Raw genomic sequence first — 27,873 nt, 5'->3', positions numbered from 1 at the left:
AGTTTATTATGGTTGTGACAGATGACTTCTAGTTCATCAAGAGTTGAGCTGCCAGTTTGGGAAGCTAAAGTTTGCAGTACGCTCTTTTATTAGTTTCTTCCTTAGGGTATCTGTTGACTTAAAGTAATTCACAATTGTAGTCTTGTCTGCCTTTGAAATCATGTTATAATTTCCTTCCTATTTGTATGCTGTGGCTAGAGAGTTGAATAAAAAGATTGTCTCTACCTTGCAAAGTCACATTGTGACAAGGGAGAAAAAATGTCTTGTATGGAAATGTAGTCTGTGGTGTGAATTTGTAGTAGATAGTGATCACATTCATCAGTGGGTGGGCTGGGTGTTGGAAAACTTTCTAAACTAGTGAGGATGAATTAGGACCATAGAAGAATAGATATTTTCCAGACTGAAATGGTAGAAATATATAGGTAAAATTAAGTGAGTTTAAAAGCCAGAAATTCCACAGCATTGGAGTTACCTGTGTAAGGAGACCCTAGGAACTTCAGAGCATTTGAGGCCTAGGTGGTATGAGGGAGTAATGAAGATGGAGAAGCAGGTTGGAACTAGACCATTGGAAGGCTCCTAGCTGCATAGAGTGGATAGTTTGAATTTTTTTTCTTAGGATGAGAGGACTATTAAGGATTTATAGAAAAGTGATACATGAGCTGAAACTGTGGAATATTAGTTAGAAGATGAAGTATTGGAAGGCCTAAAAAATAGATCTGAAATGATAATGGATTAAATACTCATGTTCCAGGTTAGTAATAAATACAAATAGACTATGCAGCTACTTTGAGATGATATGGGTTGACAGATTGGATTTATATGCCAGAATAGAGTCTGTGTGAGACACAACTAAAGCCATGGAATCAGGAAATATTATATATAAATATTATTTATATATTTATTATATATAAATATATAAATAAATATTATATGTATATTGGCTCATGTCTGTAATCAGTACTCAGGGCAGTGGCAGGAGTTTGAGGGCTGCCTGGTTTACATAGCAACTTCCAGGATAATTAGAGCTATGCAGAGAAACTTCCTCTCAAACAAACAAACACAAACATGTAAACAACAAAAAGAAAACAGTGGAAGTAAAATAGTGAGGGTTTTATAGTTAGAAGAGACTTCCTAGTAGTAGAACCTAAAGAGAATCATTTAAGGCAGTGGTTCTCAACCTTCCCAATTCCATGACCCTGTAATACAGCTCCTCATCTTGTGCTGACCCCCAACCATAAAGTTATTTTTGTTGCTACTTCATAATTGTATGTAATTTTGCTACTGTTACAAATCGTAATGTTAATATCTGTATTTTTCAATGGTCTTAGGTGACCCTGTATAAGGATCATTTGACCTCAAAGGAGTAGAGAACCACACATTGAGAACTGTTGATTTAGGGGGTTATGTGTTGCTCCATGTAAGAGTGCTGTATGTGGCTTATTCAGGGTGTTGGATTTAAACCCCAGCACTGCAAAACAAATAAAAACACACCAGAGAGTGTTAAGGATGTTCACTAAGAAGATAAAATCATTCTAACTTTATACACCAAATCAACATATTCTGAAAATATACAGAACTGGAAGTTGAGATAAATTAAAGCATTGTGTACCATTTATCTATTAGTTACTGTCATCTAGATAAAAGAATTTACACTAGCCATTGAAATAAATCAATAACAATATGTTTGCCATTCAGAATGAAGAAAAGTTACCTCTTTGGACATGTCTCTAGCAAATTGACTGTTTCTCCCTTTTCTTTGATAAGATGAAGCATACAGTATTTAATATTTCACCTTTTAATGTTCACTGGTTGTTTTCCTTACATTAGCTATAGCTAATGAATTGAAATGGATCATGCATTTTTACAGGGGTAAAAACATTTCTGTTGTAGCTCACTGTAGTGTCTTGTAGAAGCTAAGTGACTCTTTTGGTTTGGTTTTCATTTGTGTCAGGTTTATTATTATTATTATTAAATATTTTTTTTTATTAACTTATAAAAGTTTCCACTTCCGCCCCTCCTCCCAATACCCTCCTATTTCCCCCACTCCCCCTTCTCCTCCCTCTCCAGCCCTAAGAGCAGTCAGTGTTTCCTGCCCTGTGGGAAGTTCAAGTTCCTCCCCCCTCCCTCCAGGTCTAGGAAGCTGAGCATCCAAATTGATTAGGATCCCAAAAATCCAGAACATGCAGACAAAACAAGACACAGTGCCATTGTCAATGGCTTCTCAGACAGTCCCCGTGCCAACCACATTCAGAGAATCCGGTTTGATCACATGCTCGTTCAGTCCCAGTCCAGCTGGCCTTGATGAACTCTCATTAGATCAGTCCCCTTGTATCAGTGGGTGACTGCACTCCTCACAGTCCTGCCTTTCTTGTTCATGTTCTCCCTCCTTCTGCTCCTCATTTGGACCTTGGGGGCTCAGTTCAGTGCTCCAATGTGGGTCTCTGTCTCAATCTCCATTCATCATCGGGTGAAGGTTCCCTCTGATCCTGCCTTCCTTGCTCACGTTCTCCATCCTTCTGCTTCTCCTTTGGACCTAGGGAGTTAAGTCCAGTGTTCCAGTGTGTGTCTCTGTCTCTCTCTCCATCCATCGCCAGATAGCTTTCCTCCTGGATATTGGAAGTAGACAAGAGTGCCAGGCAACATTGGGTGCACGGGGGCGGGAGTGGATGGAAGGGGAGAGGGTTAGAGAGAAGGGAGTAGGGGAGGATTGGGGAAAGCTTGGGGGATGGGGGGAGGGAGGAAGGATGGATATGGGAGCAGGGAAGTATATATCTCAACTAAGGGAGGCATTTTAGGGTTTACAAGAGACTTGATTCTAGAGGGGTTCCCAGGTCCAAGGAGAGATCCCCAGATTGTTCCCTGGACAGCAGAGGAGAGGGTGCCTGAACTGGCCTTGGCCCATAACCATACTGATTAATATTTTGCATATCATTATTATTATTATTATTATTATTATTATTATTATTATTATTATTATTATTATTATTTTGGTTTTTTGAGACAGGGTTTAGAGTCTGTCTGGAACTAGCTCTTGTAGACCAGGCTGGCCTTGAACTCACAGGGATCTGCGTGCCTCTGCCTCCAGAGTGCTGGGATTAAAGGCGTGCGCCACCACCGCCTGGCAGGTTTATTATTATGAAATTCTTACCTCCATATGTACAAGGTAACTGATTTGAGATAATCAAATTTCACAATAGGGAGTTGACAAAATACTTTCTTTTTTGTATTGATTTAGAAACTAGTTTGTGACTTATTATGAGATACCAAGGTATTACGAGTTTTTATAATAGATAATCAGAACATTCAAATCTCCCTTTTATATATATATCATTGGAGTTTGACTTTTAAAGGGGCAATACATAGTTTTTCTTTGTTTGGGTGATACTAAAGTTCAAACATGGGATCTAGTCATGCTGGACAAACTTTGCTCTCTATCCTTGAGCACCCTTCCTCCTGATATTTTCAATGGAATAAGTACATATTTTGGGTATTATTAAATTCAGTGGTGAACATCTCTGTAGTGTGAATTTAGAACATTTAGCATACCAAAGATATGAAACATTTATTGCTACATGACTTTAAAATGTGTACAATATTCAGGTACTAACCTTTTAAATTGGACAATAAGACTTATTTGGAAGGAAGTCATAGGTATGGGTAAACTAAACTTATTTATAAATTTATTAATTGGAAATAGAATTTGCCTTTTATATGTATAAGCTATTTATGTTAACTCTTATGAAATTTTAATGATCTCTTTTTAGCTCCTTCCAGCTGATAATTCCATTATGGATGAGTACAAACGAGAAATTGTGGAAGCTAAACAAATTGTAAGAAAACTCACAATGGTTGTGTTGTCTACTGAGAAACTTGATGAACGAGACAAAGAAAAGGACAAGGATGATGAAAAAGTAGAAAAGGTACATCATTTAGTCTAGTAAAATTTGCAATGTTTAAAATCACTAAATTTAATTTCTCATCATTAATCACCTTATAAAAGTAAAATTTCTTAGTTTGATTATGTTAAAATATGATTTGGGTAATATTTGTTTGACATTTAATATGAATGGTACCTTTAGAAAGAAAACTGCTCTTTTTGTTTCTTGTGTAAAATTTTTTAAAAAAGTCACAAAATATACTGATTTTAATTTTGCTGTATATATAATCTTCAAGTACTAAGGGGGTTCTCAAAGATGAATGAATTCTAGTGTCTCCTGCATTATAGCATGAAGTCAAAGTTAATTCCAAATTTATAAATTATAATGCCTGTTTGTGCTAAATGGAAAAATAAAACAAAAAAGATTCTATTTTTTCAAGTCACTAAAAATTCAGGCAGTTTTAAATTTCCTAGATTTAACTTTTTTGATGTTCATTAATTGTAATATTTAGCTGAAGTTGTAAAGAGAAATAACTATTCTAAGTATCATTGTTACTCTTGTTCATTTTTAGCCACCTGACAACCAGAAGCTTGGTTTGTTGGAAGCCTTGTTAAAGATCGGGGATTGGCAGCATGCACAGAACATCATGGATCAGATGCCTCCATACTATGCAGCTTCACATAAACTAATAGCTCTAGCTATTTGCAAGCTTATTCACATAACTGTTGAGCCTCTATACCGAAGGTATGCGACTCTATTAAGTGCTAAGATCTAGTTTGGGATTGCTAAAAAGAAAGTGTATTTCTGTCTTTTCTCTTTAAATCTGGCATATCTATTACTATATTTTCTCAAAATGGAAGATTGTTCATAGGGCATGTCAGCCATGTTTATACAGCTTCTTTCCTAATGTCCCAGTGTTCTAGAATATGTGCTGCAATGTTATATGAAAACTTAGGTTAAACTTCTGAAGCCTTTCTACATTTATTTAGAGTGAAAATACCTTTCTTTTATTTTTAAACTTTTCTTCGTGGGAAGCAGAAAATTTCCCCCTTTTTATTAACCTCAGGGAAACATTATTCTGAGGTTAATGACTCTGCATATTAGTATTCTGACATTCTTGGGTAATTACTAGCGTAGTTCCTCTTATCCCAGATGTGTCCACTAGTCCTGTAGACGTCAGCCTATTTAGGGAACTTAGAGCAGTATCAGCAGCAGCTCTGACTTCAGCCTCATAAATAAAGCCTATTTCACGCCTCTCAAAAGCCCCATCCTTCTTGACTTGTGCATAGCCACTAGCTGCTGCTTTCATTGCGACTTGAGGTGTAGATAGCGCAGACCTCTTCTCAGACATCATCTCCTGTGACTTCAAAGTAAGATACCTGCTTAGTATGTGAGAACTCTGAGCATGCTGTCCTTTCTAGTATTTTACTTCGATTTTCCAGTTATCTTGCCTACCACACCTTCCTCATACTCAGTGTAGGTAATAGAACTTAAGATTGAGAAATGTTTGATTTCATCTTGTCATACAGATGAGGGCCATCTCTTCTTCATCCCTATAACTATATTCTCTATGTTGGCCAAGCTTGCTTAAACTCATGTTACATGTTACATGAGAGCTACATTGAGAATTCCTTATTTAATTTGCTATTTTGAAACATTTTCTTTCTGAGCTTTGTTTTTATGCTTGTTGAATTTGTTTTTATATTTTCACTTGAGAATTACTATAATAAAGTTAGTGATGACTAGAATAGATATACAAGCAAGAAAATTATTGTGTTAAGATATTTGGGTTTAATAGTGCATAGATTTCTAAATGTTGCTTCTTTTTTGTAGAGTTGGTGTTCCTAAAGGTGCTAAAGGCTCACCTGTTAGTGCTTTGCAAAACAAGTTAGCACCAAAGCAAGTGGAGAGCTTTGACGATTTGAGGAGGGATGTATTCAACATGTTCTGTTACCTTGGTCCTCACCTTTCTCACGATCCAATTTTATTTGCAAAAGTCGTGCGCATAGGCAAGTCATTTATGAAAGAGGTCAGTAAGATTTTTCTTCCTAGTAGAAAATTAAAATTTGAAATGAATATATTTGTTTTGATGAGTATTTCTAAAAGCAGAAACAAAGTAAACATGATGTAAGGAAAGCTGTGTTGAATAATATAACTCAGTTTATGGAAAGCCCATGATGATTCATCAGATACCTCCCTTAGGAAAATCCATATTTTGAATTCTGTTATAACTAGCACTTTCTTACTATTTTTCCCCTTATCTGTCTTCTGTATATTTTCTAGCATGCGGTTTTGGATCATTACTATTAGCTGTTTGTAATTTTTCCAAACACAAACTCTTGGGCTTATTATTTCTATTTTTTACTTATTTTAGGTGATAGGATTCAACGTGGTGTTTCGTGTGTTCTGAGTATGTGCTCTACCGTGGAGCTGTGTTCCCAGCTCATTTTTTTTAAGTAAAGCTTTTATTGAAATAAATTATAGATACAGAAAAATATGTAAATTGTGATTGTATAGTTCAGTGACCTTTCTAAAACTAAACACCCATGTGTCTACCACTTAAACCAAGAAATTGAATAGTACCAGCAATGCCCCTACCTCATTTATAAACTTAGACTATTAAAAAAACATATGTGACACGGAATGTGCATATGACATGCATCTCCAGTCTTAAATTACCTTTTTCCTACCTTACTTAAGTCAGCTTCCCTTATGTGTTGCTGGTTTCCGTCATTGTAGTTTTGCTTTTTCTATAATCTTATGTAAATAATTAGTGTTTTCTTTTCTGATTTCTTTCACTTAATGTTTTGAGATTCATCATTCAAGTTATTACATGTGTCAGTAGTCCTTTTGATGAGTAATAATATTTCATTATATGTAAACATGTAGTTACTGATAAATTACCAGGTGATGGATATTTAAGTTATTTCTGGTGGGGGCTATTATAAAGATGCTTTTAATATCTATACTTTGGGGGGCATATTTTTGCATTACCATAAGTAGGATTTGTTAGTGGAATAAATAAGTATATGTTGAGCTGTAATAAATTACAAAAATGCTGGATGTGATAGTGAACACTTTTTTTTAAAGATTCATTTATTATGTAAACAGTGTTCTGCCTGCATGTGTTCCTGAAGGCCAGAAGGCACCAGATCTCTTTATAGTTACTTGTGAGTCACCATATGGTTGCTTGGAATTGATCTCAGGACCTCTGGAAAGAGCAGCCAGTGCCCTTAACCTCTGAGCCATCTCTCCAGCCCTTTTGTGGTGCACACTTTTAATCCCAGAACTCAGGAGACAGATGCAGGCAGATCTCCATAAAATTTTCAGGTCATCCAGGTTTATATAGCAAACTCTGGCTATATAGTAAAAGCCTTTCTTAAAGAAAGCAAAGAAGAAATTATGAAAACTGACAATATCTATAGTATTTTACATTTCTGAGAGCAATCTTTGAGACTTCCAGATGCTCCATAGCCTCACGGACACATGGTATTTTAATACTTAAAATTTAGCCATCCTAAAGTGTTGACCAGACTGTAGCATGCATCATAATTACCTGTCAGGCTTACTAAAATGCAAATGGTTGGTCCTAAACTTCAGTATTTGGTCAATAGGCCTGGCTGGAAATTTGCATTTCTAACATGTTTCCTGGTGATGCTGATGCTTCTGGTTCAAAGATCAAATTGTTACTTTAGTATATTAAGCAGAATTGATCCTCCTTTGTGGACTTAAAAGGGGGTGGCAGTGACTAATAATCTAAAATCTGACCAGAAATCACTACTATTCTCTCTGCTCTAGCATCCTGCGCATTTTTATCCTTGACATAACTGGGGGATGACAAAAAATGAACAGAGTAACTTACAATTTTGCCATACTTTCAAGAAGACCCCCTTTATATCAGACTCTTGATTATGAGAATGCTGAGATTCCCAAAGAATACATGGCATTCTACATAGTGGGAATTTGTCTTGTGTTAGTAACATGTCTTGCCATTGCCATTGATGATAAGGCTCCTCAGAAAGCCAAAAAAATGTTGCTAAGATAAAAACTCTCACAAGAGTAGGAAGAGAGAAGAAAAGAAGCTCCATTGTGAATCTCCTACTCCCATGCACTGGGTGGAGGCGCAGACTGCTGCAGGAGACCTACAACACACATAACCACATAAGAGTCTTGTCTCTTTCCAGACTGCAAGGACAGAAAATAGTTGTTGTAGTTGGATTTTGTGTGTGAACCAGTCAGTTGGCTTCCATTTTATATAGAAGCCAATTTTTATTTTATTTTTTATTAACACACAAAGATGTCGGTTTTATTATAGCATTTTCAAACTTTTTTTGCTCTTTTCTCTTATTGAAATTATTTTTTTTTATCACATAGTATGTCCTGATTAGTTCTCCTCCCTCTAATCTCATTTCTTCCCAACTCCCCTGCCATCCAGTTCCACTCCCCTTTTTACTAGAAAACAGGCTTCTAAGGGATACTAATACAATAGAATTAAATATAGTAAGATATGACAAAAACTAACACATAGGAATTGGACAAAACAAACAGAAGGAAAAGAGTCCACGAGAAGGCACAGGAAACATAGACATCTGAAACATCTGAACATTCAGGAATCCTATAAAAACACTAAGCTGGGAGCTATACTCTATATACAAAGGGCCTGTTGATTTAGAAGGCCTTGCTCTCTGGTGTCCTGCACCATCTCTGGCTCTTATATTCTTTCTGCCTCTTCTTCTGTTGCACTCCCTGAGCCAGGGGTTGGGTGGGCTGAGGAGGGGAGTATTTAATGGATACATCCTATTTAGGGCATAGTGTTCCAAGTTCTATCATTCTCTGTAATGTCTGGTTGTGGCTCTCTGTATTTGTTCCCATATGCTGCAGGAGGAACTGTCTCTGATGATGGTTGAGCAAGGCACTGGTCTATGAATATAGTAGAATGTCATTAGAAGTCATTTTATCATTTTTTTAAAGACCAGCAGCTTTTGGTTTTCCCCTAGGTACCTGGAGTTTCTAGCCTCAGGTGGTCACCCAAGCAGTTTCGGGTATTAGTTCCATCTCACGGAGTGGACCTTCAGTCAAATCAGATATTAGTTGTTTACTCCCTCAAGCATTGTGCTATCATTGTCCTAGCATATTTAGTAGGCAGTACAGCATTGTAAATCAAGGCTTTTTGGCTAGGATGGTGTTTATTTTTTTCTCTTTTGGTAGTGTACAGAGTATCTTCCTATACTAAAGGAAGTAGAATGTAGGGTGTTGGCTCTATATAGGCACCACCTTGACTGCTTCATGTTCATTGAGATCTGTAGGTATTGTCTTCAGCAACGAGGCCTTACCATCAGTTTTTGTAAAGCAATAACCTGGGTTGTTTGTAATCCTATGGGATTCCTTTTGCCAACAACTCAATTATATGTAACTCAGTCCCAATACTGGAAGTTTCATTTGGTGACAAGAAATGGCCAGTTGTACCTCTGTCTCCCCTAGTATTTGACGGTTTCATTTAGATCACTTTCATATATGTATATATTTTAGGAAACTTCTACTATAGTGGGTTTCCATACCACCCTTCAAATTTTCATTAATTTTAGCTATCTCTCCCCACATTTTCTCATTTGCCCTCCTTTCAAAGTCCCCACTTAATCCTCCTATTTCTCGTCCCCTGCATGTTCACTCATAACTATTCTATTTTTGTTTCCTGATGAGATCTATCTGTTTATAGTTCCTTACTCTATACCTACCCTCTGTGGTTATATGGATTGTAGCTTGGTTATCATTGACTTAACAGCTAATAGCCACATATAAGCAAATACATACCATATTGTCATTCTGGATATGGGATACCTCCCTCAGGAGGTTTTTTCCTTGTTCCATCCTTTTACCTGCAAAATTCATTATTTCACGTTTTTATTAGCTGAGAAATACTCCATTGTGTAAATGTACCACATGTTCTTTATTTATTCATCTGTTGAAGGACATCTAGGTTCTTTCTGGTTTCTGACTATTATGAATAGAGCAACAATGAAGATGGTTGAGCAGCTGTGTCTGTGGCAGAATGAAGCATCCTTTGCATATGTGTCTAAGGCTGGTAGTACTGGATCTTGCAGTAAATCAACTTCCGTCTTCCTGTTTTCCCCTTGTTCTTTGCTTCTTTTCTGATTTTCTGAGAAGCAAACTTTGACTACTTTTATTTTATGTGCGCATATGTATGCATGTATGTATACCACAGCACTGTGTGGAGGTCAGCAGAGGACAACTTGCAGTTAGTTCTCTCCCTCCACCATGTGGATCTCATGGATCAAGCTCAGATCCTTGTCAGCCTTGATGACAAGCACCTTTACCAGATGACCCTATCTCATCAGCCCAAGAATGTTTCAAAACAACTAAACCTTTCATTAGAGTTGTTTTTCAAATAGACACTATTGTGATTGATACTGTTTGTTATGCCTCCTACTATACTTTGGCTAATATAATACTTTGTATACAAACTATGAAGAACTGAGGCCAAAGTCTGTTGGTTTCTTTATTTTGAGATTTTATTTTTATTCTATACCTTTGGGTGTTTTGCTTGCATGCGTGTTTATGCTCTCTGTGCATGCATGTAGTGATAGTAGCTGCAGCCTGTGGCCCGGCTCCCGGCTAGCTTTACCCAAAATAATTACGCGGAAACTGTATTCATTTAAACACTGCCTGGCCCATTATTTCTAGCCTCATATTGGCTAACTCTCACATCTTAACTAACCCATTTCTAATAATGTGTGTATGTCACCATGAGGTCGTGGCTTACCGGCATGAGTCTAGCCAGCTTCCATCTTGGGAAGAGGAATCATGGCATCTGCCTGCCTCTGCTTTCTTTCTCTCAGCCATTCTTTCCAGTCTACTCCACCTATCTGAATTCTACACTATCAAAAAGCCAAGGCAGTTTCTTTATTAATCAGTGAAAGTAACACATAGATAGAAGGCCCACCTACTCCATATTCAGTGTTCACAGAGGTCAGAACAAGACATTGGGTTTCTTGCTGCTGGAATTAAAGATGTTTGTGAGCTACCATGTGTATGCTGAAATTCGAACCCAGGTCCTTTGTAAGAGCAGCCAGTACTCTTAACCACTGAGCCATCTTTCTACAAGTCGTGTTTTCTTTGGTTGTTTGTTTGATTTTTGAGACAGGGTTTGGTTTCACTGTGTATCACTGTCAGGCCTGGAACTCACAGGGATCTGCCTCCCTTGCTTCTCAAATGCTGAGATGTACACAACTACACATTGCAGAGACCAAGTTTACCATAAAACAGTCCTGCTTTCCTATGAGACCAATCAGGGAAAACTACCAAGATGCTTGTGTTTGTTTTTTTTTTTTGTGTGTGTGTGTGTTTGTATTTTTGTATCGTCATTTATAGTAATTGGTTTGAACTAAGATCACCTTATTTTCCTCATTGATAAAGTATTCAGTCATATTTAGGAAATGTATCTTTTTTGTGCAGCATAAGTGTTATTGAGTAGGGGAGCAGGCTTGTGGGGGCATCAGTCCTTCTTGACCACAGCCTCTTTCATGGCTGACAGCTTGTTGCTCAACTCTTCCCTCTTTCTCTTGGTGTGGATGTGTGCCCACTCTTTTCTTGATGAACTTGAACTAGCACTTGTCCTTGAACACCTTGAGCAGCTCCATGGTGTACCAATTGTAGGTCATGAAGCTGCACACCTTCTGGATCATGTCCTGCATGAACTTGGTGTGCTTGGTGAGGTGCCAGTACTGCTGGCTATGCATCGGCTTGCTGCTGTGCTTTGCCACTTTGGCTTTTGTTGAAGTCCACCGCCTTGGGGTTGAACTGGGCCATAACTGCTGCTCTAATGGCAGTTGGCACAGGAAGATTATGCAGTAATTTTAACATTAGCTATACTTTCTAGGTTCAGATACTAAATATCAGTAGGCAAGTGGCAACTCTGTGTGAATGGTGTGTGACTTATTTTTTATGAGACTTGTTTTGCTAAGAGTAGGAGATTAATGAGTATATACAAGTTCATACAAGAAAAAGGTAAAATACGTTTTTAATTCATTTATTCCTTGCTTCATCTTCCAAGAATTAAATTTTAGAAGATATATTGTTAATGGTATATATGAGTGTGTGTGTGTGTGTGTGTGTGTGTGTATTGCATGCATTTAGGTTCCTTAGAAGCTAGAGATGACCATCAGATCCCCCAGAACTGAGTTGTAAGTAGTTGTGAGCCAGTGTAGGTGCTGAAAGTCAAACCTAGATCTTCTGCAAGAGCAGCAAGTGCTCCTAACCATCAAGCTATTGTTCCACCCCCTCAAGTATTTTGTTTTGTGTCAACAGTGTTGAAACTAATTTCAAGTCAAGTTCAAAGTGCAAAGAACAGAAGTAATTTCTAGAAACACTTGTGAGAAGCTTTTTTTTTTAACATGCATGACAGCAAATGCTGCCATATTCTAAGTTGTTAGCATTCTGCTGTCTGATTTCTCACTGCTTGTTCTGGGAGCCTGTGCTACCCACACAAGTAAGGTATGAACTGCTAGGGATCTAACACCACATAACATTTTCTCAGCTGTCTTTTTAAAAAATATATTCGTGCATTTTGTGTGTGTGTGTGTCTTGTGTATGTACACATACATACATACATACCACAGCACATGTGGAGATCACAGGATATTTTGCTGGGGTCTGTTTTTTCCTTCTACTCTGTGGATTCTGGGGGAATCAATCTTAGGTCATTAGTTTTGCTAGCAGGTGCTTTTGCCACTGAGACATCACTGAGACATCTCAGAGGCTCTCTGCTCAGTTTTCAACCACTGAGTTGATTGTCACTAAGACATTTCCACAGAGACTCAGAATCTGCTGTGGTGTTGGACCTTTTTTACCTACAGTGCTAATTTGCTACTGGTACTTCCTAGGATTACTTGCCTGCACTTGAATATTGTTTGCTTTTGGGGAAAGACAAACTAAAATATGAGTACATTTCTTTAAACAGATTTAATATTTAAACTGTAATTTGTTCTAAAGTTAGATGCACATGTTATTTATAATGGAAACTATTCATATATAGCAGTGGAAAAAAATGAAACAATTTCCAACTCCCATTCCTGTAACTCTTTCTATGGGTTGTATTTTAAACTCCAAATTACTATTTTATCTTGATATTTAGCCAGGACTTGCTTTAAACTCAAAAATCCTCCCTTCCTCTACTCCTGAGTTCTTGTATTTCATGCATGTGCCACTATCTTCAGAAATTCCAAATATTTTTATTTTTACTTGATTATTTAAAAAATATTCTGAATTTATGTATATAGGTGTTTTGCCTCCCTATGTGTCTGTGTAGCATATGTGTAAAATGTCTGTGGAGGCCAGAAGAGGGTGTTGAATTTATTGGAAATGGAGTTAGAGGTAGTTGCTAGTTGCCTCTTAGGTGCTGAGAATTATACGTGGGTCCTCTGGAAGAGCAATCGGTGATAATAACCATCTCTCTAGACCCATTCTAAATTATTTTAATGGGACCTGTTTTGGATACTTTCTAGCAAAAAGGGTTTTTCATAGAATAGTTTTGAGGTATGTATGTGCAGTTTTTAATCTAATATACTATAGCTAGTAGGTACTCAATACTTGGTAGTTAATAAGGTAAGTTAAAATAGTGCTATAATTGGGGCTGGAGAGATGACTCAGAGGTTAAGACCACTGACTGCTCTTCCAGAGGTCCTGAGTTCAATTCCCAGCAACCATATGGTGGCTCACAGCCACCTGTAATGAGATCTGGTGCCCTCTTCTGGCCAGCAAGTATACAGACTGTATACATAATAAATAAATAAATCTTTTAAAAAAATACAGTGCTATAATTTTACAGGCAGTCTAGTCACAAACGTTAAATGTTTTCATCAGAGGTAACAGTAACAGTTCTAAAGTAACATTTGAAAAATAAGGCAGTAAATTGTTAGATCATTACTCATAAGAAGCTATTTGTTTAGTTTTATTTATAATTCTCTCTTTATTTCTCAACTTTCTCAAAGCCTGTCTTGATGCCTCTATTTTTTTTTAATTTCTCGGGTGCTGAGTATTGTTGTATAATGGCATTGTCTTTTATGCCATTATACAGTCATGTTGGAACCTCAGTTGATTTTGATGATGGCCTTTCTAACCCTAGTTGAGTGCTCTGTTTTTACTCAAATTTAGAATTCAAATGTTGAAAGCACTTCAGATGTCTTGTAGCTTAAGAGTTGTCACTTCAAAATAGGAACTGTGTCTTCTTTTCAAAATTTAAGTGTGTGGTACTTAGTATATAACTGCAGCTTGCACCCACCTCCTGATGTCTCCTGCTTCAGCCTAGTGCTGACTGCAGCATAGAGTATTGCGTGGGTGATGTGTAATGCTACTCCCAATCTGAAAGTGAAGTAAACTAAAAGAAAAGGAAGAGATGAATGGAGTAGGATGTTGTTTTGTTAGGGTTTTTTGTTGCTGTGAAGAGACACAATGGCCATGGCAACTCATAAATAAACATTTAATTGAGGTGGCTTGCTTACAATTTCAGAGGTTCACTCTATTGTCATCATCAGGGTGGGGAGCAGGCATATGTGGTGGTGGAGCTGAGAGTCCTTACATCTTGATATGCAGGCAACAGGAAGTCGATTTGACTGTCACATTGAGGGAAGCTTGAGAAAAAGAGCCCTCAAAGTCTGTCCCCACAGTGACATACTTCCTTCAACAAGGCCACACTTCCTAACAGTGTCACTCCCTTTGGGGGCCATTTTCTTTCACACCATCAGAAATATGTTTATCTTCTTTAAAAATTGCTTTAATTTGCGTGTACCTCCTGATTTATTTCTATTAATCCTTGTTGGAATGAGCTTTTGATAGGAAGGTTTACTGCTCTTCTAGGTAGCTTTTCTTTATGTCCTATATTTTTAAAATCTTTCTGCTTATGCAATATTAAGAATTGTTATGTGGACATTAGAAACTGACTAGAGTTACTCAGGGAAGTAAACGAACTCAGTTACTGTAAAAATACTCTATTTCTATGGAATAAAACTATGTAGTTTTACTAGGCTTAGATCACAGCAGGGTAGGTTGAGAACTGCTACTGTCAGGGAATGTGGATTGAAAATATAAATGCATTAGACCTAAATGATTTTGATGATTACAGTTTTCCTAAGTTTAGTAACTAATGCTTAATATGAGTTTTCAGAAGCTTTGATTTATAATGATGTTAAGAATTGTCACGTAAAACTGGTACTTAGGGTTGGGGGTAATAGCCCAGCTAGCAGAGTGCTTGTCTAGTGGGCCGAAAGCCCTGGGCTTGAACCCTAGTCCTTCATAAACTAGATGTGGTGACACACACTTATAATGCAAGTACTTGGGAGGTGGAGGCAGGAGAATCAGAAATTCAAGGTCAGCCTGAACTACAAAGAGAATTGGGAACCAGCTAGGACTACTACATGAGACCGCGTTTCATAGACACACATGTAAAAATAAAGAAACAAACTGTACCCATACTTAAAATTCATGGATTTTAAAATTATTTAGAGGTTAAAATATACATACAAATTTAAAATGTTTCTTAGTGGTGTGTTGTATTTCAAATAACCATGTATGTAAAAAAGGCAAACATATAAGTAATATATAATTTAATTTTTAAAATTATAAACTTGGGAAACAACTTTTAAATATGTTATTGTTTTAAATTTTAGTTTCAGTCAGATGGAAGCAAACAAGAAGATAAAGAAAAAACGGTAAGAGACTGAAAATATTAAATAATGAGTGTCTGTCAAATGTAGCATGCTGAATATTTTACTATGAACAAGATTTAACTATCATCAGAAATAATTATTTTATAATTTATGTGCTCAGTACAGCATCTGGCAGCTCATTTATACTTTTTTTCTAAAGCCAATATCCTCTTTTTGAAGATTACCATATTATATAAGAAAAAAGGTTAAGCCCCTCACTGTTTTGCTACTTCCTTTGCATCTCACCACATTTGCTATCTTGGATGGAGAAAAGACACTGATAGGGTGGGGAAATATATATATTGTGTTATGAGATTTAAAAATGGCAATTCTTTTAAGATTAGTACTCCTATTTTGACGATATATTGAAATAGGACCCTTATTGACATATTTTTTTCTTGCTTTCTTCTTAGGAAGTTATCCTTAGCTGTTTGCTTAGCATTACTGACCAGGTATTACTTCCATCTCTTTCTTTGATGGACTGCAATGCTTGCATGTCTGAGGAACTATGGGGGATGTTTAAAACATTTCCCTATCAGCATAGGTAAATACTTACTCAGATTGTTGATTCCTGTTAATTAATTCTAGTGCACTAACTTTTAAGCACCTAATGTTTTCTAATTTTTCATTTAATTTTTTTAAAGATACCGTCTATATGGCCAGTGGAAGAATGAAACTTATAATGGTCACCCACTTTTAGTGAAAGTTAAAGCTCAAACAATAGACAGAGCCAAGTATATCATGAAGTAAGTTTTACTGTTTTTTATATTAATCCTATTTATGTCTGGACATAATTTGCTTTGTTTCAGCCATCTTGTTGAGAGTCTTAATTTAGAGAAAGCTCATAAATATTTGTTAAAGGTATAGCTGATTATATATTGTAGCTAGAATGATTTAAGTTTTATGTAATCTTATTTTAATTACAAGTTAATATTTTTTAGATTTATATGTCTATGTATGTGGGCATAACATATGCCATGGTATGCATGTGGAGGGTGGGGAATAACTACTGGAGATGGGTTCTCTCCTTACTCCATGTGTGCCCTGGGAATCAAACTGTGTTTGTAAGAGTGATATTAATTATACTTTTCCATAAATTATTTGAAGCTTACGAAAATTGTGTTCTTTATGCTAGTATGGGTCTGTGTCTGTGAAGACTGTCTACTGGAAAAACAGCCATGTGCACGGTCACAGTTGTTGCATAGACTATATATAATGGGGTGGGAAGATAGAAGAAAATATCTATTTAATGGGAGATGAAGTTATTTTAGGAAGTAATTGTTGGGGAGACTGTAGGCTTGGTGCTTGAAAGAGGTTTGGCTTAAACCTACAGATACAGTTTCTAGGTTATCAGAATCAGGTCAGGTTGTTTATATCATAACATAGTACATAAACACACATGTATATACACATATATATGAGAATGATCAGGCCGTGTGTGTGGTGTGTGTGTGTGTGGTGTGTGTGTGTGTGTGTTATTATGGTTTGTGCTAGGTACTGAGTGAGTGCTTTTATCATTTCCTTGATTTTCTGTGCTCTATAACAACAACCTTAATTTTTTTTATCTGGAATAGCATAGTATCTCATAATTATTCCCTCACTTCAAAATCCTCGGGTGACTTGACAGTACTTGGCAGGCTGTATGTCAAACTTTATGGCATGATGATGTGAGAGATACTTCTTGATCTTTCCTACCGTATATCCTACCTCATTTCCTAATGATTATACTTACCAGCTGTACTTAGCTTACTTGTATACCGGAATGTATGAATGTAGCACACTCTCTGTAGCCTTACTTTCATTGTATGTATTTTTTGTTTCCTTCATTTGTACAAGTTTTCCCTTAGCTTGCCTTTTCCTCTGCATCCCTGTTTCATTCTTCGAAAGTAAGCTCAAGTGTCAGTTCTCTGAAGCCTTCCCCAGATCATACTGCCAAACAAAATTGATTTGTACATCTAGTACACCTTAGGGAAATTATACTAGCATTCTACTTAGCACATTGCAATGAGAGTTTTTTCATTTTTTGTATTTTTAGAAAGTTCTTGAAAATTATATGGCCAAATGATTTCAATTTTAGTAAATGAGTATACAGATTTTATATGCAAATATTCTACAGCTTTATCTTTCTGTGCCTACTTTAGTTCAGTTACCACAGTGTTCTCCCATTTTATCAATGTAGTGGTTGATAGAATTTCCTCCCTTTTTAAAGTGATAAAAGTGGTTCTCAGGCAGTAGCAGCAGGAGAAATATGGGGGGAAAAGAGATATGAAGGAAAGGAGAAATGTCCATCAAAGGAATCGATATTTCACTTAGATGTAAGAAATAAATTTTAGTTATATATTCTACTGTGTGGTGATCAATTAACAATAATGTGTATTTTAAAATTTCTAAAAGAATAGTTTGAGATTCACACCACAATATAAAAGTTAAGTTTTTGAGACAATAAAATGATAGTTTGACAGATTCCTTTTGCAATGCATATATAGAAAACATCACATTGTGCCCTTATAAAATATATACATTTTTAAAAGGTATTCAGTAAAATGTCTCTCATCATTTCTCCACACACTCAATTCTCTCCAGAAAGAGAAATGTGAAGTAACCAGTATTTAGATTCTTATTTATTCTTCCAGGCATTTTTATGTATATTCCAGGCAATATGGACATACTATTTTCACTTTTCATATTATTGATAGGATATAAGTACCGTTTTCAGATTTCTTAGCTTTTTAAAAAGAAAATTCTTAGGAGTACTGGCATACTCCTGTATTCCTGGTATTTGGCACTCTGAGACAGGAGGACAATGAATTTGAGCCCACCATTATTTCCAACTAAGGTGAGACTGGCAGAAAAAAACCAACAAACAAAAAATAACGGGAAAATTTAAAAAAAAATGATTTTAAATATGAGTCTTTAGTTAGGCCAAACTTGAGAGCAAGAACTGCTCTCATTTTTGTATTCCTGTGTCATAGAAAGCATCAATATAAATGCATATATGAGTACAGTTATTTAGTGTAGAACAATGTGTAGAATTTTTAATGTCCTTGGATTTTTGTTATATTTTAGCTGTAACTGTTTCACCAAACTATGAGTTTGCTGCTTAAACCTTTTACACTGAGAGTGGAGTATATTAATGTGCTGTTTGGGTAATTTTACGTTTTCAAATCATTCATTCTTTAAATGCTCATTGGTTGTGTTTTCTATGCATGAAACTCTGGTAGCTTGAAGGTTGAATGCCATCAAGAAATTATTTGTTTAGTTTTGCTTATTTTTCCCTTCAGGGTAGTGAAGACAGAGGGAATAGAATAAAGTATATAGTGTACGTGAGAAGGGAGAGTGTAAATCCTGGCAAGTAGACCACCCAAAAATGTGGTGTTGTGTGAAGGCAGAGAATATGGAGTCAAGTTTAAACCAGTGGACTCTCTTCTCCACTGGTTGGGAATGGGAATGTAGGAAACAAGAAGAGGAAGCACCTGGTTATAACATTGTTTTAATGGATTGCTTTTTATCACACTTATAGCTGTTTTTAGAGTTTCTTTTATTATGTAATCATCTCAGAAAAGCTTCCAATTTTGTCTAATAATAAGTTATATTATGTATTTGTATAGTAAAGTAAGTTTTATTCTTAATAGATAACTAACTCTTAAACTTTGAAATTCCCTCTGAAAGTTCAACTTCTGCTGCAGAGTAGATGAAAATGCAGTAGTTTGTATGGATCCATACTAAGTATGAACCTTGACATTTCTCTCCCTCTATAGGCGTCTAACCAAGGAAAATGTGAAGCCTTCAGGAAGACAAATTGGCAAGTTGAGCCACAGCAATCCAACCATTTTGTTTGATTATGTACGTTTTGAAGTTAATATTATTTTAAGGGGTTTTCCTTTTGGTTTTCTTTAAATAAATACAAGTGGAAATGAAATGATGTAAATTTTAAGATGTTTTGAGAAAAAGCTGATGAAATGCCAATTTATGCTTAAAACAAAACTTCACATAATATTGATCAGTTTTCTAGTAATGTACAACAGAACTACTGTTATGTTTTAGAAACATCTAAATAGTGTTCAGTTTTAACAGTGTTGCATTCTTTTTTTTTTTCTTTAAAAAAAGTTTTTCAATACAGGATATCTTTGTATAGCCCTGACTGTTCCATAACTAGCTCTTGTAGGCCAGACTGTCTTCAAACTCACACAAGTCCCCCTGCTTCTCTACCCTGCAAGTGCTGGGATTAAAGGCGCATGCCACCACTGCCTGGCATTAACCTATTTTTTGAAATTATCATTATTGAAATTTTCATACAGTATATTTTCATCATATTCCTTGCTGCCTTCATAGCTACCCAACATCATGTTTTCTCTCTCATTTGATAAAACAAATCGCAAAAAAAAAATCAACAAGACTAAAAATGTGTACCTGAAACAAAGAGCAAAGAGTTCATTTTAGAAAGAGTAAATAACATTTAAAACAGGACTGGCCTCTACCATTCCAAAATCCAAATTTAGACCCCTTGGAATTGTTTTCTAAATGGAAAATGTAGCCTTAGAAAAATACTGTATAGAGCACTAATTGTAATATGTAATATGCTTTATTTATATTTATAATTATATGCAAAATAGAAAAACCACTTTAATTGTATTATTTCTAATTTTGGATAAGTATTAACATTAATTAGCATATAAATTTTTATTTAGTTAATGCAACTTACTCTTGTTCTTTCAGATCTTGTCACAAATACAGAAATATGATAACTTGATAACACCTGTAGTAGATTCATTGAAATACCTCACTTCATTGAATTATGATGTTTTGGCCTGTATCCTTTCATGTGAAGCCATATATAGACTTCATGTGTACCTGTATTTAAATGCTGAATATTTTATTCGTTCTGATTTCCTTAGGTAATGATCTAAGTTTGCTCCATTTGACGGATCAAACAAAGTATTGGAAGATAAATTGTATGTGTGTGTGTATGCATGCACATGTGTGAAAGCAGAGACCTTGTTTTACCAAACATGTTGAAGCAGGTAGAATGTTGCTTGTTAGAAGATGAGAAAGAGGGCAACGGAGAATTGATATACAATGAGTATAGTTATTTCTATTTCTCCTTCAAGATGTGGGGGTTTAAGGGTCTTTGTTACTGATGTGATAATTTTTTCTTAATGTGTGAAAGATTGTATTATTGAAGCTTTTGAGTATAGTTATTTCTATTTCTCCTTCAAGATGTGGGGGTTTAAGGGTCTTTGTTACTGATGTGATAATTTTTTCTTAATGTGTGAAAGATTGTATTATTGAAGCTTTAGCTAATCCAGAAAAGGAGAAAATGAAGCATGATGACACAACCATCTCAAACTGGCTTCAGAGTAAGTGCTCTTCTTTTTCTAAGGCTCATAGTACTATTGGTGATACTAAGGAAGTGTTAACCGCCATCTTTGTTAACTGTTTGAGACCTTGGGTCTGTATGGAGATTTATTAAGTACTTATTAACGTTTTTACTCAAGAAACTACTTTTTACTATGATAGAATTTGAGGAAACAATCTCTGGCCATACCAGCCTGAATGTATTAAGTGCCATCTGATCAGGGAAGCTAAGCAGGGTTGGACTGGGTTAGTATGTAGACAGAAGAATTTAGGGGAGGCATTTGGAAGCTGAATGAGAGGATGCACATTCATCCTCTTTACAAGATTACAAGATCTTTCGTCTTGTAATGTGTGTGAATCTGAATCCTGTAGTGACTCCTATTGTCCTGTAAAGTTTGATTTTTTTTTCCCTTACAATATTGGGGACTGAATTTGGTCCTTCTCACATACTAAGCAAGCATTCTACATTTACTTAGCCCATGAAATACTTAGAAAGTGCTACAAAGTAAGTGCTTCAAGTCTTATAAAATCAGGCCCTTACTAGTCTAGCCCCCCCCCACTTGTCAGTCTTTAATTCCATTAATACTGAAGTTTTGTGCCATTCATAGACCTTTTTTTACCTTCTTTCCTCTACTTAGATACCCTTTCATGATCATTCATTTCATTCAGTTCATCTTCTGATTTCGTCATCATTAGATTTCAAACAGGAAGTCATTTTTTGGAAAACTCATTATTAATGCAAACCATCCAGAAGTCTAATCTTTTGCTTTAGTACTATCATAGAACCTTTTATTCACCATATCCATTCAGTTTTCTGAATTCCTTATTGAATTCTAAGCTCCAAGGGCAGGACTATGTTGGTTTAATTATATAGGTGCTTAGCAAATAACTGTTAGATAAGTTAGATAAGTTCCAGACACTCTTCCTCTTACTCTTTCCTGGGGTTTCCTCTCTCTTCTATAAGTGAAAGGGATTATTGGTTCAAATTGGTCTTTCTAGGATGTGGAGATGGTTCAGCATTTAAGAGCATTGATTGCTCTTCCAGAGGACATGGGTTCTAATCTCAGAATTGATGTGGTGGCTCACAACCTTCTGTGACTCCAGTTCTAGGGAATCTGACACAAATTTCTGACCTTTATGGGTACTAGGCACACACATGGTACACAAACATACATCTAGGCAAGACCTTGATATGTATAAAATAAAAATAAAAAGGTCTATGTCTGATTTTAGGAAAGTTGCTTGTTTCTTTTGTTGTCTATAACTGTAGCATGTTCTTAGATATAAACAGTCTATTTTGACTTTGTTTTATGGGTGGGAATTTGGTTGTTTTGAGTTTGCTTGGTATTCTACATGACTGAGTCCTAACTGATCAGGGTACATAGGTTGAATTATTGCCTAGTTAGTACTGTTACCACCACCATCAAGTTATATGATCCATCTCTTCATTTCGCCTCATCGGTAGGTTTATACTAACCTAAGGTATTGTAAGAATTAAGATAATATGTTTACATATGTATACTTAATAAACATTAGGTATTGTAAAACTCCATTCAGTTACATCAGTCAAAACTTAATTCATATGGGACTGGAGAAATTGTTCAGTGGTTAAGAGCACTGGCTACTCTTCAAGAGTACAAGAGTTTCGAGCACCCACACGGCAGTCACAGTTACCCACAGCATCTGTTCCAGGGATCTAATACACTCTTCTAGCTTCCTTAGGCAGCTGGTATGAACATGGGCACATATAAACATGCTGGAAACTGCAAACACACATGAAATAAATCTTTAAAAAAATTTATACCTCATTTTATTTTAGAAATTGAATTTGTTGAAATTATACTAATACATTAATACTAATAAATTATAGTAACACATTTTGTTTCATAACTTTTTATTTCATGTAGGTCTGGCTAGTTTCTGTGGTGCAGTGTTCCGTAAATACCCGATTGATCTTGCTGGTCTTCTTCAGTATGTAGCCAATCAATTAAAGGCAGGCAAAAGGTAAGTTATATGGATATGAAATTCAATAATTCAAGCACTTCTGGTGGATTTGGAATAATGACATTACTGTTACTTTGTCAGATTCATAGATTTTTAACTGGAATGACTACTTATTTATATAATACATATTTTTTTAAGAGAGAGTCTCATTTGCAGTTCTGATTGTTCTTAAAATTCATACCTTTATTCCCTCAACCTTTTAAAGTATTCCATTTGCGTGTATATAGAATTAGCTTTTTTGACATGGTATCTCACCATGTAGCCCTGGTCATCCTAGAACTCACTTATGAAATCCAGACTGGCCTTGAATTCCTTCTTGGAACTCACTAAGAAGTCTAGGCTGGCCTTAAACTCACAGAGGACTGCCTTTGCCTCCTGAGTACTGGGATTAAAGAGTTGTTGCAAGGAGAGATGGGGGCCGCTTGTTTGTCCTGGCCGCCTGGCTAGTTTACACCCAAAATAACCACACAGAAAATGTATTAATTAAAGCACTGCTTGGCCATTAGCTCTAACTTCTTATTGGCTAACTCTTACATATTAGTTTAACCCAATCTCATTAATCTGTGTATGGCCATGTAGCAGTGGCTTACCGGAGATTCTAACCAGCATTCGTCTCAGGCCGAGGATCCATGGCTTCTCCCTGACTCTGCTTTCTTCCTCCCAGAATTCAGTTGTCTTCTCCGCCTACCTAAGTTCCACCCTATCAACTAGGCCAAGGCAGCTTCTTTATTCATTAACCAATGAAAGCAACACATAAACAGAAGGAACTGCTACACCAAAGAGTCATGTGCTACTATGCATGTCTGTATATTGAATTTTGAATATAAATTAGAAAGATTGTTTCTTTAGTAATATAATATTTGGCTACAGATAAAACTCATTAAAAGGACAGTTAGCTTATTTTTACCATTGAGATTTTTGAATACATGTTTAATAAGAAATATTGAATGTTCTTTTATGGCAAAACATTACACTGTTGATTTCTTTACTACATTACACATTTGACAGAATGTTTCTTTAAGGAAATATATAGCAAAAAAATTACTTTTTGAATGTGAATTTAGGAATATGTAAGACTTACGTGATTTTTAACTGTTTTCCTATTTTTGTACATACTATGGGGCCAGTGGCAATGCTTAGGCTTTGAATAAACAGCACCACTAGATTGATTATAATCAGATAACTATATTGTTTATGGACACTTTCTGATATAAAGTCAACAAAAAAATAAAAGCTCTTTGGTGTTTCAAACAGGCACTAAATTAATTTCCGACAGTGCTATTTTGACTTTGGGAAAAATTAAAAATATATAATATCTCGGTTTTGTTGGGACATTGTTGCTACCTTTGTAATCTCTGTCACTTCTGTATTTTACTTCTTTACTTCTACAAGCCATGAGAACACTAGTTTTAATCTATAATTTAGTTTGCTTTATTGTCAATACGCATTTGTGGCCATTTAATTAAAACTGTTTTAATACATCTCAATGCTACATTGGTAGTTGTGTATTAGTTTGCATGAAATTGCCTGATTTGGGAAAGCATGACAAATTGAAAGGAATCCCCGATAAGAATATTAGAAAAGTATTTCTTGTCCAATAATTTGTATATTGATAGATATGCTTTTACATTTGGAAAAATTATGTAATTAAAGAAAGTTATTGAAGTCACAAAGTGTTATTTTCATTGACAGTTCTAAATGTACATACCTAGCCAGGTGTTTTTGGGAGATGCCAGAACATCTAGGGGGAGAAGCATGAATTTGAGGCTACTATGGGTTATATAGTGAGACTATGTCTCAAAAAATGTATAGCTGTTACTATATAGCTAGAACATGCTTAGTGTTTTTGTAAAAACTTTTACTTTTGGTTCAAGTACCACAACTTGCCACTATTTTCTTTCCTTCCTTACCCTTCTCTTTTCTAATTATATGGGTATTGTAGGGCTGTATTCATTTTTCTTATTTGGAGTTTTAGCGAGATGGCTCTCTACTGTAAGAAACTTATTGAACATTGTGAATTGGAGAAGGAAAATATTATTGGCAGCTGATGAACATGAACTATGAATAATAGATTAAATATTAGAGTTACTCTAGTTGGTAATGGCTGCAGTTTTGTAAACACATGGCTCTGTGCTAATGTGCATTCTTAGACATTTAAAGGAGCAAACGAGCATTCTTAAATCATCTACTCTCTTGTTCATTCTGTAAAGTAGTCTGTGCTACTTTCTTGTCATTCTGAAAAATTCCTGAAAGAAGCCATATGAGACTGATTATTTTCTAATCAGTGTCAGAGGGTTCAGTCTGGAGGTAGCAGCTATGTTGTGAGGCAGAATATCACCACTTAAGGTGGTGTGGTTGGGCAGAACTATCACATCACAGAAATGAAGAGACATGTGTATGGGGAGAGGGAGGACGTGAGGAGAGAAACAGATACAACAGAAAGACACACAGAGGCAGACAGACAAAAGGTGTGAGAATGGGAGGGCAAAGGGGTCAGGGACAAGATACTGCCCCTAAGAATATATATTCCCAGAGACCTGTTTTCTCCAGCAATGCCTCACCTAAAGTTTCAAGAATCTTCCAAAAATATTGCTACCATTGGGATCAAGGCCTTAACACTTGAACCCGTGGGGGACATAAAATTTAGTGGGTAGGGAGGAAGGACAGGGTGGATGTAAATGAAAACTATGAGTGAAAACATGAAGTTTGGGTAAGTAGTATCTGAGTATGTTTCATATTACTTTTAGTTTTTGTATCCTATCCCCAAACTTCAGGTTAATCCAGGTTTAAAAAAAAAGCAAAGGTAAACATGAAATATTTCTATTGTAGTACTAGAAGTGATATAACCATTTTATTTAAAAATTAAAATAAAAAAGCAAGCCTTGGTGTTCCCTTTTGTTCTTTATGTTTAAATATTCTCAGTATATTAATTATTTTGTATTTTTTATATTTGAAATTTTAACTGGTTTAATTTTTTTGTATTAGTTTTGACCTACTAATATTGAAAGAAGTGGTACAAAAAATGGCAGGAATCGAAATTACAGAGGAAATGACAACAGAGCAATTAGAGGCCATGACTGGTGGGGAGCAACTAAAAGCTGAGGTAAGAATTATTTTTCCTGTTTGTGGTCCCACTATATCTATGGATTTGTTTTTCAAGGTTTCAATTACCACAATTCAAAATTAAAGAGAAAAAAAATGTAAAAAAAATAAATAAATAGTTTGAGGCCCATCCTGTGTAGAATGATGTAAATCTTTAGCCTTCTTCTTGCTCACTTTTGTCTCATAAATTATCTCTTTGGCCAGCATATCCATACTGTACAAGCCATCTTGGGTTTTCATATTGGCTATGTGAATAGTAGTCTTAGTTATCAGTTGGTGGTGCTGTAATATGCTTGTATTCAAGTAACCTTTGCTTAAGTTTCCTAATTCTTTATTACTATGCCTAAGTGGCATTTCATCTCATAAGAATGAATGCAGTATAATAACATACTGGAGAGTGACTATGTTTGCATAGTTTTATTTTATCATTCTGATTATTTTACTAATTGTTGCTAATTTCTTTCTGTGCCTAATTAAGCTTTGTCATAGGTATATATGCATAAATAAAACATAATTTGTGTAGAATTTGGTACCACCTTTTTATCCACTGTGGATTGTAGAGCATGTTTCACACAGATAAGTAGACAATTCTGTATGTGTGGTCATAGTATAGAGTTCAAATAGTATATAAGTACCTAAAGCCTAATGTTAAAGCCATATGTAGTTCAAAACCACTGCTACCTTCTTTTTCTTGTTTTTATTTTTTTCAAGACAGGGTTTCTCTGTAGCTTTGGAGCCTGTCCTGGAACTAGCTCTTCTAGGCCTGGCTGGCCTTGAACTCACAGAGATCCACCTGCCTCTGCCTCCCCGAGTGCTGGGATTAAAGGTGTGCTCTGCCACCACTCGGCTACTGCTACCTTCTTTTTTAAGTGCTGTGATGTACTAGTAATGGGATCTTTAAAGACTGAAAGTATAAAAGACTTTAGAACCTGTCCTGAAACTTGCTTAGTTGACCAAGCTGGCCTCAAACAAAGAGATCCATTTGTGTCTGCCTCCCAAATGCTGGTTTTTTTGTTTTGTTTTTTGTTTTTTTTTTTTTTTTTTGAGTTTCCCTTGTAGCCCTAGCTGACGTCCAACTTGTGTAGTCAAGGATGATCTTGAACTCGCATTCCAGGTGCTTGGATTGTAACTCCTATGTCAGAAATGCTTTTTTAATTTTTTTATAGCTTATTTAACTTTATGTAAATTGATGTGGAGGTGTCAGTTTCCCAGGAACTGGAGTTACAGACAGTTCTGAGTCATGTGGGTGCTGGGAATTGAACCCAGATCTTCTGGAAGAACAGGCTGTGCTCTTAACCGCTGAGCCATCTCTCCAGCCCCTGGTCAGAAATGTTTTAAAGACTGTGTCTCAACTTTATTTCTTTTTCCAGCGAGGCAGCTTGGCATACATTGCATATAGGCAGTAAATATGTTTCTTCTGTTTGTATAGGGTGGTTATTTTGGCCAGATCAGAAACACTAAAAAATCTTCTCAGAGATTAAAGGATGCACTATTGGACCATGATCTTGCTCTTCCACTCTGTTTACTTATGGCTCAGCAGAGGAATGGAGTAATTTTTCAGGAGGGTGGAGAGAAACACTTGAAACTTGTGGGAAAGCTCTATGACCAGGTAAGTGAACGAAGCTTTGGTGTAGAGAGAAATTTTCTTTAATCCTGATAAAATAGAGATTGTAATGTCCTTTGAAACATATCATTTGTACATACCATATGAATATGAAACATCTGTAATGTCAAATAGGATTTCCCTAAATAGGGCCTCTATTTCTGCAAATTATGACATTTCAGAGATGGCTGTAGAAGAGGTTGTGTGTAAG

General features: G+C 35.9%; 1 protein-coding gene across 1 annotated transcript in view; it reads left to right on the top strand.

Moving 5' to 3' along the window:
• Positions 1–27,873, top strand: part of Thoc2 (THO complex subunit 2) — a 106,051-nt gene that overhangs the window by 37,463 nt on the left and 40,715 nt on the right. Inside the window, 12 exon segments of the mRNA XM_087903014.1 lie at positions 3,765–3,920; positions 4,450–4,622; positions 5,712–5,907; positions 15,560–15,601; positions 16,012–16,142; positions 16,243–16,344; positions 19,357–19,441; positions 20,315–20,408; positions 20,875–20,955; positions 22,861–22,957; positions 25,943–26,060; positions 27,489–27,668. Of these exon segments, the coding sequence (XP_087759140.1) occupies positions 3,765–3,920; positions 4,450–4,622; positions 5,712–5,907; positions 15,560–15,601; positions 16,012–16,142; positions 16,243–16,344; positions 19,357–19,441; positions 20,315–20,408; positions 20,875–20,955; positions 22,861–22,957; positions 25,943–26,060; positions 27,489–27,668 (1,455 nt within the window).

Source organism: Myodes glareolus, chromosome X (assembly GCF_982192425.1).
Source record: "Myodes glareolus chromosome X, mMyoGla1.1, whole genome shotgun sequence".
Taxonomy (NCBI): Eukaryota; Metazoa; Chordata; class Mammalia; order Rodentia; family Cricetidae; genus Myodes; species Myodes glareolus.
This window is presented reverse-complemented; position numbering and strand designations above follow the sequence as displayed.